Raw genomic sequence first — 12,151 nt, 5'->3', positions numbered from 1 at the left:
TCTAATCAATTTGAAAAGGCATGCAGTGTGGATTTTCATGAGAGTATTTCACATCTGGACTGTTCACTAAATTATGCCAACACTTTACACTGTGAAGCAGATTTTCCAATGCTAAAATATGTACTGGTATTGAATCCCCAACCGCAGTGATTAACTGCTAATAAATTACAAAAACTTAGTGTGCAAAATAAGACAGCCAACTCAGAACTAAATGCACATTTCATATAATTATCCTGACCCTCAGACCATGAGGAATACTGAAAAACACCATGGCTTTAAGCACACTACAGTTTAGTGAAGGACAGGTCCCAAGAGCAAATCCATAATGCAGCATATTAATATACATTAAGTAGCATGTTATAATGCCAATATTTAAAAATAGTTAATTGAAACTTTAATTAAATCTATCTACTGTACATTAATAACATATGTGGCTTGGGAAAAAATTCAGTTATGCGCTACAGCCGTAGTTTTCCTGAGAACCTTATTCTTCATTTAATTGAGCAAGTGACTTGGGCTTTACATGCACTGTAGTACATGCTGTGTACATGCTTTAATTTATCACATCAAATGCTTATAAGGGAAAGTGATTTCACCACATCATGTCAAAAGGGTATGTATCAGACTAAGATTTACCTTTAAATGTACAGAGGCATTTCTATTGTGTTTCACACCATAAAATTCCAGTTTATAAGTCCTCTGAGGGCTGTTTAATTGAGTGATTTACAGGATTACAGTTAAAAACCTGGTTAGCTGTGTTTACTTTAGCTATCCGGTTGGGTAGCACAATATAGCACTTAACATTTTAGTGCATCACAGCAACTGGGGTCCATTTTTTCCCCTGCTGTTATAAAACGTGCATTAAGTAAAGTTTTGAGAAAAATAAATTAAAAAATAAATCTCAATGTTAAATATACTGCACATTAAAAAATCTAAAGTTTTAACACGCAGAACAGTATCTCTTCTTACAAAAAATAGATAACAGCATTGGCTAAGACCCATTGTAAAATAGTATCTACACTAACTAAAGTCTACAATTGTCACTTTGCCTTCTCTGTGGTATAAAACACTGTCCTCTCTATCACAAAAGACAGCTAAGAGATACACACATTTGCATTAAAGAAATCAACAGAACAGAATGACAGAACAAATGAAGAGTAACAAATACCTTAAAAACAGAACTAGAGCTTTTTTGAGATAGTCCCCTAAGAGCTTATTAAAGCGTCAAAAATGTTAGGCAAAAGGAAAATATACATAAGTGTACCTGCACATTTAACTCCCTGAGCAATCAGACCCCACATGAAGTTAGCACAGTATTCACACCAGTGTGGTCCTCGGAATGTATGGACCTACAAAAAAACACAAAATATGCACATTTAGTAATATTCCAGGTTTGGGGGTGGTTTCACAGCCTTTTTGTGATGGCAGGTTCACATACAGAAACAGAAACATAAAATGTAACAATTTGTGAAGCTTATATTGACATTGGTTTCCAGACAGAAAGAAAAAAGTTGAAACAATTTGATTCAATTTTATTCTTATATAGTGCCTTTCAACCCAGAGCATTCTCAAGGCATTTTATATAAATGATGCATATAAAAAAGTAGAGTAACCAAACATATACAATAAAACCATGTATAAATGTGAAATTCAAAGAAAGAAAGAGATGATGAATTGAAGGCCTTGGAAAACAAGCACGTTTTAAGGCAAGGTTGGACAAGGGTTAAAAAATAACTAAACACGAATCATCTCGCACATTTATTAAAGAGTGAAAAGTGGCAATCAGGTGGGGGAGGCAGGACGTCTTTTCAGTGACGTGCTGGACTCTGAGGGGGCGAGTTGTCATGGCAATGAGCAATAACGCTGCTGCAGCAGCAACATCAAAGGAAGCCTCCGCATGCAGCCAGGTAACCAACCCACCAATGAGGTGAACACTCTGGGCTGATTCCTGAGTCTCTGAACAGCCCTGTGAGCACGGGAATACTCAACCCTCTCCCTCAATTAGGGAAATACGCCGCTTACGCACAGAGCCTCTTCAAAGCCTGTGTGACCCAGGCATACGGTACATGCTATTAGAAGATGCACTGTACAAGCTAAAAACAAAAACTTGTAATACTTCCGCAAATAAAAGAAATTTCACATGTAAGCCACTGATTTGAGATTCATAAAGGACGAAGAACACCAACAGAACTTTGGTTCCTGTGAATGCTTGTTCAGTTGGTGCACAAATTTCTCAAAACCGATCAAACCAATTATAAATTCAAGATAAGATTATTCATTTTGGAAAACAAGCCCTCACTTCTGCTTGCCTAGCTCACAGAACACAAGTCTGTCTCCATGCCCAAAACATGGCATGAAGCTCTATTTATTTTTTTGTATAAAACACTACCACAGAAATGGAATTTTTAAATATTTGTCACATTTAGTCTATCATTTGTGCTGATCAAGCCTCAAGTTCTTGAATGTTTCAGCTGACCTGTGAAGTGTGGATGGAAACATCAGCAAAATGGTGCATTTTTTTCTGCAGGAGTGAATTATCTTCAAACCTAACGCTACATTTAAACATAAATCTGTCTGCAACCCTTAAAAATGTGAAATGAAGCGTACAGTTTAAGTGGCAAAAAAAAAAACAGTTGTGCAAATGTCAGCAGTTTCTCTGCCTTTCAGTGCAACCTGCTCCATCTCCTAGTCGTTTCATTAGCAGATCTGAATAGGCAAGCAGGAGCACCATTTGCTGATAGAAGCCGAACAAGGATACAGCCCTCAACTGTTCCCCTGAAATCTCCTAATCTCTCCATCTGTTTCCCAAAACGAATGAGCGACAGTCTAGAGAAGTCTGGATAGCCTCCCTTTTCACACTGGCTTTCCTCAACAGCCAAAACACTTTGATCGTTCAGGCATCATATCCCCTATTCAAACACATATCTTGAGTGTTTCTGTAATATTTAAAAAAACAGTGCAGTACATATGTAACACAGCACCGTAAAAAGAGTTCAAGCATCAATGCGCGATCTACTAAACCAGTCAACAAGAAGAGACAGAAGGCATAACCTACCTTAAAATTATGGACCTTTTCATATCTGGGGGTCCGGTCGTTCTCCTTCAGGGTGGCTCTTCGGACCAGTGAAGTGAGCTGTGAATAAGCGAACAGTTTGAGAGGTTGCCACAGAGTTGCAGGTGGTTTCTGAGGTCCCATTCTCATCCCCAGTGCAGCGGCCAGTATATCCTGCTGATGGGTCTCTTGTTTTGGCTTGTGAACCAGAGACTTGTTACCTTTCGTGCCAGAGCACGATTCTCTGGACGGCATTTTGATATTCAGCCTTCAAGTTCCACAACTGAACAAAATCGAAAACCGAGCTGAACCTCCACAGCGTCTTTTATGTCAAACTTTCGGAATCCACTCTTCAGCAGATGTATTCAAGGCACGTTAGCGCACAAGTCTAGCCCACACGTTGCAGAACAAATGGTGTTTCTTACATTGTTTCTGTAAGAGCAGATTGCCGACGTCAAGTTAGAAAACAACAAAAAAAAAACTTGTTTGAATTTCAAAAGACCTTTTAACAATCTTCCTCCTGGCAGAGAGGTGACAAATACCAATCTCAGAGTAAAAGCAGATTAAACACTGAACTGTTTAAAGGTAAAGATACCAAAATCCATTAATCATCATCCTTTGTCTTCTTTTGCAGCTGGGAACAGTAGAAACAAATGTTTGGAAGTCAATGTTGTTAATCTCACATTGCTGGACTGATATTTGCACTGAAGCACAAGCAGTGCTGTTGGTGGATGCAGCCAGTCTCTAGCTACAGGACTGCTGCCAAGCTCAGTGTAAAGGAGAAGGGGGCTGGGCTACAGCAGTCACGCTGGATTAGTCAGGTCACATTAAGGAAGCAGCTAGCCAATAACAAGAGCCTTATCGCTTCTGAACCCCCCACTCCACTTGCACGGAGGCTCAGGGAAGAAGGGAAAAAAAAAATGTGGGATGATAATGAACGATGAATGACTCACACATCATCACTGAATTCTGTACATCTCTCTTGTAACAACAACAACAACAACAACAACACACAGTCATTTAATTAGACCATCTCCTTTCTGGAGATGGTCACTGGCTTCGTTGTCTTTATACTGCAAAAGCTCTCTGAGAGGATTTTTCTTCCATCTTCTCCCAAAATATTTAGTGCAGTTTAAAGAGATTTAAATATATAAGCGATATCTAGCCTAAATGTAATGCAACATCATGAAAATGAGGAAATTAATCAAGAGAGAATAAAAGGCCCAATTTTAATTCCACTTGCGGGAAATCTCTAGCCCTTCCATTATTCAAATGTATTTTTCTCAGCGAATTGCGAACCTTTGAAGTCTTCCAGACAGGCACATCTATCAATGTGACCAGTGCATTACAGTAAAACAAAGAATGAAGGATTATGCAAAAGAACTCTGTTGTCATGCAAAAGTGCTTACCGATTTCACTCATTAACAAGCCCAAAAGAAGGGAAATCCATATATTTTTCCAGATACTTGGTACTTTCAGATGAGATTTTAGAGGATGGGAGTAAAAAAGTAAATCTGACAAAGAATTAGGGATAGAACACTGAAGCAAGTAACCACAACAGCAAAGAACTAGCATTTTCTGTGTCAAAACAGTTCTTCTGTCTTAATGCCAACATGACATTTACTGTGCACAAGACACACACATTTAATCTTTTTTTCTACAAAATACAGGAATAAAAATTTTAGCAAAGCTGCAATCCACCTTCTAATGTGTTTTTTTTAGAAAGAAAAAGGATAAACAGCTAAATTAATCGGTTTAATGAACCATACAACTTTTTGAAGAGTGCTCTTTTGAGCACTGAATCATGATTATTTCAATAAATGAATAAACCTTAGATACCAATTTGAATTTTAACACAAGGCTACAATTCAAAAGAGATACTCCAAAGACAAAGTGGCAACCACAGTTCGTGGAACGAACACACCATTATCTACACCTATATGAAAATAGGCACCACTATTCATTTGAATGTAACTTCCCTTATATTCTTGGGTTGGTGTTGACCCTGAAAATTAGCATTGGCTATTCAATAATGAACACAGGTCAGTGAAACAAGATTCTTTCTGAAACACATGAACACCGCTAGAAATGATTTCGAGATGCTAACACATTCCCGTATTAGAGAAGCATGGCTCAGCTGGCAGCGCCTTGTGTTGGCGCAATGCCCCTGGGATGGAATCGGCAACAAAACCAAGTCAGTCTGCCGACTCCTGCACTCTTCTCGAATTAGTAATTATTAAATTACTTAAGACCTGAGCTTATTTACATTGGTCTTAGCTGGCTCCTGAGAGGCAGCCCCCGTGCACAAAGAGAACGCAGAGAAACCGTTTCCACATGTTTAGAAAGCGATTTCAACACCTATCCCTGTGCACAGTCTTTTTGGATATCTGAGTCTGGTTTTATTTCTACAACAAAAATTGCAGTGCAGAGACATTACATGAAACCAGCCTACTCAAACCCATGAAAATGAGTTATACCATTAAAACTGTACCATTAAGACATACCATTAAAATTATAAAGAAAATAAAAGTACTGATCTTTCTATATTCGGCATATATCTTCACGACTCAAAATGCTGGTGGTGGCAATTTTCTCGTAATTACATTGCCTGCTGTTAAGCAGAAGACTGGCAACTGACTCTCGGGCTGTGAGTTTCTTTAAACGTTCTCTTAATTGACACTGATTGATTTCACTGTTCCTAAAACCATCCCAGGTTGAGTTTTTTTTCACAAAAAAGACGGATGCAAAGCACCTTAATTCAATCTTTTTCTTTTATAACACATCAATCTGCAAAAGGACAGAGAGGAATACAAGCCCCTAATTACTTTCTTTAGAGTTCCATATGTTCTCTCCAGTAGCGCCTTCCTCAAAATAGCCAGGTTTAAATCACAGTAATAATGCCGCCTTTGACATTTGTTTTGAAACCGGTTACCCGCTACTGCACATCTGAAGAATAGCTTTACCTGGAGTGATTTGAAACAGAGCAACGACGTGTTTTTTTAGCGTGCTGCACTAGCTGTTCCTTTGCTGACCTTGGAAAAGATCAGTCTACATGATGCTATGTAGAATGATTTTCACTGAATGAGCTATTTGTAAAAAAGATGGATGCAAACATCCTTTTGAGATAAATATAAGGGGAAATGCAGCATCTACAGGGGTAAAATCGGTTTCCCATGTTTTCAAAGTCTTGCCTGGAATGAGGGGGTTCATTTCTTTTGAGGTCCTGCTTGTTATTAGGACTACAAACATGATTGGTCAGGAGTTTACCATTTAGCTATTAATCAACTTGGCTCTCTTAGAAATGACAAATGGGAACCACAGCCTAGCAAAATCCACAGCGACCTTCTATCTCAATATCTCAGCAAAACAGGCTTAACCATTTATGTGCCAGAAAGAAAGGTAAATTGAGCACGTTCCCTACAGAGAGGACGGCAGGAAAGGGACTGACTTTGTGTTAGCTGATGTTCATTTACACGCTTCACTGACTCTCTCATCACAATAGAGCCGCTAAACAGGACAGTTCTTTTTCACTGAGCTACTGCTTGGAAGTGAAATTTAATTACGAAGAAGCACTGGGTTTCAATTTGACTAAACATTGATTAAATGGAACAACTAATATCAGACATTCTTTTATCTTTACCCGGTTTATATTTAAAGTGACTAACATTGCCGCATTACAATGTGAGCCTATTTACAAGGATAATAAGGTGGATTAATAATGGGCTATAGCCTCTTTAGAACTTCTGTAAGGTCAGCAAGAAAATATAATTAGCTTCATGTCTCTGGTCTAACATGAGAAAAGATCAGTGTATTTATTACGCTGGAGAAATACAAAGACAAATTGAAGAACATTTGTTTGGTTCATGCTAACAGGCAACACTTTTTTTTTCTTTTAACAATGTAGGCGGCATTGCTTACATAACATTATGTAACACAAAATGATGTATAATTACAACAATATCAGAAAATTGGGGTGCTGCTTCTTCCACTCGACTCATTAGAGTAACCTTTCTGGACAACGCTAGTTTCATGTGGGAAACAGGGCCTTTGCTTCTGTTCCTAGAAGCAGGTTACTGCTTGTGGGGTAGACTGACACATTATGAGCACCCCTTCATGTGAAGATCTGCGTTTCAACGCAGATACATCTTGAAGGGTCAGATGCAGAAATGCCTTTGGGAAAGTGCTATTCTGAGGTCACTGCGTGCAGCTGAAGGAGTACAGAAAGCACGCGGTCTGTACAGCAGTGCCTTAATGCTCAAGTTGTTACATAAGGCTGACAGAAGACGGAGAGAGAAAAAAAATTGGAAGTGATAAATAGCAGGGCCCTTCACGAGCGATCCTTTATCATCAGGGTGGACCCAGTGCTCAAGAGAGGAAAGCTGTCACAACATCCCAGAACATCAAAAACGTCCCCGAAAAAGAACATTTTCAGAAGACGTTGCATAACAGGCTACGATAAAAACGTTTTAGGCCTAAACTTTCTAAGCCATTTCAAGCACAGGGGCACAGACTGTAGAGAACGAGTGCTCTTCACACATACATAATGAGTTATACTTTTTTTTTTTCCTGACTGTGCTCCTTTAGTTTAATGATTATCATTAGTCACTCAAGCAGCTCGGCACAACAGAACACGTGCAGCTCTACGCAGACAGATGTGTGGCGCTGGGAAACGAACAGACCTGGGCATTCAGGAAAAAAAAAAAAGAGTGGAATCCATATCCAAACAGTCATGTCAATATTTAAGAAACAGATTTTGAAACCTAAGAGCTCTGAATCTGCATAATACTAAAGTCAATAATAAGAGATCTGGGAATTAAGACACGTTTTAGAACATGAAGCACTGAAAAAAAAAGCCTCTCTGAGACAAAAGGCCAAGAACAGCATCATAAATTATGTAACTTCAATTTCAGTATGAAACATCTAGATCATGAAAAGCACTTCATACCGCCTACACCCCATCCTGCTTTCACCTTTACACATTATCAGAGGAGCTGCCAGTTTGCTGTGTGGCAAAAGCGCCATAAACTTTTTACAGTGACTTTCCTGCAGCAGTTGAGCGCTGAATTCCTTTTCTGTATCAACTACCGGGTGCCTACATAAGTTGCTGTTCTTGCTTACTTTGCAAAAGCTTGAAAAACAAATTATACAGTATTTCAAGACAAATAAATTATCCCACTCAGCCCCCCCCCCAAGGTCTAGACATTGATTTATGGAGCCTGTTCACACACACATCAAGGTCATGGGAGGAAGTGAGGCAGGCATGGCACTCTACGTTTGGATACAGCAAGGCACAAAAGAAAAGGATGCATGATTTGTCCCCGCAAGGAGGGCTGGTTCTTTGTTCTCCCCTGTAAAAGCGCAGTTCTTTCAATCGTAAGTTAGTCACCCAGAATGTTTGATCAAATTATACCTCCTCACACACTAAAATTCAGACTATGCTACCTGGGCGCTTTTTTTTTTCCATGCTTTTTGCAGAGAGTCTCATCATATTTACATGCCACAGACCTCACTGCAGCTTCTCCTGAATCTTCTTCCCCCTGCTCAGGGATGAATGCCAGCTCGCACGGGCTTGCCCACAACACAACTGCCAAAGCCCTCTTTACCGAATCTCTTCGTTTGCGCGTGCCTGCACAGATGCCGCCTCACATTCATTTGGAACGCAATTCACTCATTTGTGGTAACCACAGATGTTCGCTCTGCCGCCATACAGCTAAAAGGAAAAGCACAAAATGTATTTAAATATTACCTTAATTATCATAATGGAGAATCACTAATTGCTGAATATTTAACTCGTCCTGTGAGCGCACCAGATGTGAAGTGGTTAAGCCCACACTTGGTTAGGAAAACAGCACAGACTGAAATCCATGAATCTGACACAACCCCTTTACCAGTGCTGAGTTTTCATCAGAACTTCAAAATGATCGATTCTGTTATACAACTGTACTGCATTGTACAGACTCCCCCGGATGAGCTTGGCGCAGAAGTCTTCACTCTCCTCTAGGCCCACTGCGATGAATCAGATCATCATTTTAGCAGCTACTGTATAATGATGGATGCCCTTCTCTGCTGTGGCTTCATTTTCCTTCCACAGTAGATAGTTGTGTATGGGCCGCATCCAGCTGCAAAAAACTTTTTCTTGCAAATGCATGTGAATTTTCAACTCTCCTCCTTTCTCAATTTGGAAAGCTTCCACACAAAGAAGGAGACATTCTTGCTGTTCTTCTTTTAGTATAACATTCAAGACAATACATCTAATCAGTAGCTATTTCCATACCATATACATAAAAAACCAAGAACATCAGAATTACCCTGGAGCATCTTTGTCCAGCTATAGTGAAGAAATCTGAAGTAAAAAACAACAACTTTTCAACTACTTATGCCACAAATCACAAGACAAAGTAATGACCAGTAGTTTGAGGTGAGTACCAGCCATGACCCCTGCATCAGCAGAGGTTACTTCAAAATCAGCTCATCTCTCCTCTTTCCACTCACACAAACACCATGGCCAACGCAGAAACATCACATGGATTGGCAATAAAACTGTAAGCAGGCCTGGGACTGTGGGACTGCTGATTGCTTGGACACAGCTCATCTTACAGATCACACAGTGTGCTGCTCTCGTGAAAACGCTCAGATATAAACCCATTAGCAGCTCCAGCTAATTGCATATTAAAAAATGTCATCTTTCCATGGACATTTTGTGCAGGCATTCAACACATCTGTCATTCCCAAACTGATTAAACATCTTCTGCATCAAATGATCAGGGGACATAAATGACTATTAATTCACTGACACAAATTATCCCTTGTTGTAATAGTGCATGTCAGTAGGGATTACTAAGGCCACATTTACAGCATTAAATGAATCATGCAAAATAAATAGGTTGCACATTTGGAATTACAGATTGAACGAGCATCTACAAATTTAGAATAATTTAGAGAAGTATTAGTTTTCACTCAGCTAAACACAGAACCCACAGCTTTAAACGTAAAAGCTGAAAGGATACAGTTTATTCTTACAAAGCAATTAGTTTGTATACAATATTACAATAAATACTTTCTAAAACCAATAAATCTAAAGTTAATTATTTCTTTAATGTTCAGGGTAACCTTCAGATCAATCATTATGTTTGTTAAATGTAGTTTTGGTACTGTTTCATATTTATTGCCCTGGCTGGAAACATAACTGATGTTATGAAATGGAAATGGAAATGGAGATGATACCATGTTTATCTAGTCTGGGCGAGTGTTATTACATCTGCACTAAAGTACACTGTTGCCATAGGAACAGTGTACACTCCACACTTCCTGTGTATGCCAATGGTTATTTTCCTGGGCTTATCTTCAGAGAAGGCAGTATGCTTTTCCTTGGTAGCCAGAGTATTTGAACAATTACATTTTAGTACTGTAAAAGTTATTTTCATTAGGAGGTTCTCTTTTTTTTACAGAGGGGATCAATATGTCCCACATGTCCTGGGCAAAGCACTTACTGTCACTTAACAATTAGGTTTACAACTACCTTTAGAACACAAGAAGAGGTGCAAAATAAACACTAATATTATGGTTGTATAAAATATCCCAAATTAGCAAAAGGAGGGAGTAGCTGTATAAATAACTTGTTTTTATTATGGAAGATACTGCTTTTGTTGTTCGTGACTGACTTGAATTACGTTAGGACAACAACAAATAAATCTCATCTATTTATATACAAACTCTTTTGCTGCTACTGTTTCAGATGACAGTCATTCTATATACTGTGTATATATATATATGTTAGTTTGCAAGTGTTGTTTTTGTTTTTAAAGTAGAACTGTAGTAGAGATGATCTCACCAGGCAACCCATTCATTTTCTTGCTTGGGGAGGTCATTAAAATAAGGGGCATTTTGCCATAATTAGCAAATAACTCAAACTGACAGTAAACCAATTGGTTTGAGGGCATCTGGTCATGTTGTGAAGAAAATGTCTTAATTTGGCTGCTTAGTAGCATTAGAACAATCAATCTGAGAAGAGCTCTTCACTTCTGTATTTACAGGCGAACACAGGTTGCTCTCCATATTTGTTCAGCTTCCTCTGCAAGAAACACTGCACAAATTTTCGTTTCTAATCGCAACAAATTAATAAAACTGGTTCTGAATCCAAAGCCACAGCCCATCTTGGCTGCCGCAACACAAACTCCCACTAAGCAGACAACCACTCTGGCAGCCCACAATTCAGCTCATCAGGTGGAAACACCAACTGCCTTGATGTTGAGATCAGATAGCACTCCAGAATTTTTCATCCTGTTCCTTTATAAGAGCAGGACACGCTGTAATAGGTGGAAATATACATGGGCTTTCCAGCACAACACAGGAGAACATGTGGTGAAAATGCATGGTAAGATGTAGTCATCTAAATTGTTTTCCAGGAAAAGCTAACCCTACAGCACAAACATAGCAACAATATTATGGAAATGTTCACTGTTATATACACAGTATAAACTGAATACCATCTGTGAAAACACAAGGTACTTTAAGGTCTCCTAGTATTGCTTTTTTCTTTTCTTTTTTAGTCTCTTCACCTCAAAAGTTGCAATGTTCCCCCATTTCAACCTACCCGAATAACAGGTTACAGAGCTTTTGTACTGTTTCAGAAATGATCTACCACCAAGAAACACATTACCTTGCATTACAAAATACAGGAAAAACAATTAAGTAACATATTCAGTGGAATGTATTTAGAAAGGAAAGTAATTCAAATAATTACATGTACAGTTAAAGGAAAAATGTTAGAGTGCATTAGGCAAAAATGAATCATACCAATTTTTCTTAGATATGTGGTATTCTTATCTACAGCACCAAATGCTTTATAGTACTCTGGTCACAAAATAATTAGAGCTACATTGAGATATAATGCTATTGTTTCTTTATTATTTGATTGCCTTTTTAGAAAAGCAAACTGAAAACAGAAAATAACAGCAAACCAGTTACACAGGACTGTCTGATTCTAAAAAAGTGGTATTTAACTCTAAACGTTCAAAATAAAAACATTTTCTTCCGAAATTTTTAGATTCATTCAGGAAACCTTATTCATATGTAAACTATTACTTGAACTCTTCTCAA

At 38.5% G+C, this 12,151-nt stretch overlaps 1 protein-coding gene across 1 annotated transcript in view; it reads right to left on the bottom strand.

Annotated features, from left to right (window-relative positions):
• chn1 (chimerin 1) overlaps window positions 1-12,151 on the bottom strand; it is a 57,677-nt gene that overhangs the window by 9,497 nt on the left and 36,029 nt on the right. Inside the window, exons 8-9 of the mRNA XM_088930266.1 lie at window positions 3,056-3,133; window positions 1,265-1,349 (exon numbers count right to left, since the gene is read on the bottom strand). Coding sequence (XP_088786392.1) covers window positions 1,265-1,349; window positions 3,056-3,133 — 163 coding nt within the window. The remainder of the gene's footprint in view (window positions 1-1,264; window positions 1,350-3,055; window positions 3,134-12,151) is intronic.

The sequence above is a fragment of the Atractosteus spatula genome, chromosome 13 (assembly GCF_055471065.1).
Source record: "Atractosteus spatula isolate fAtrSpa1 chromosome 13, fAtrSpa1.hap1, whole genome shotgun sequence".
Classification (NCBI taxonomy): Eukaryota; Metazoa; Chordata; class Actinopteri; order Semionotiformes; family Lepisosteidae; genus Atractosteus; species Atractosteus spatula.
The sequence above is the reverse complement of the archived record's forward strand: the minus strand, read 5'-3'. Positions and strand labels throughout refer to the sequence as shown.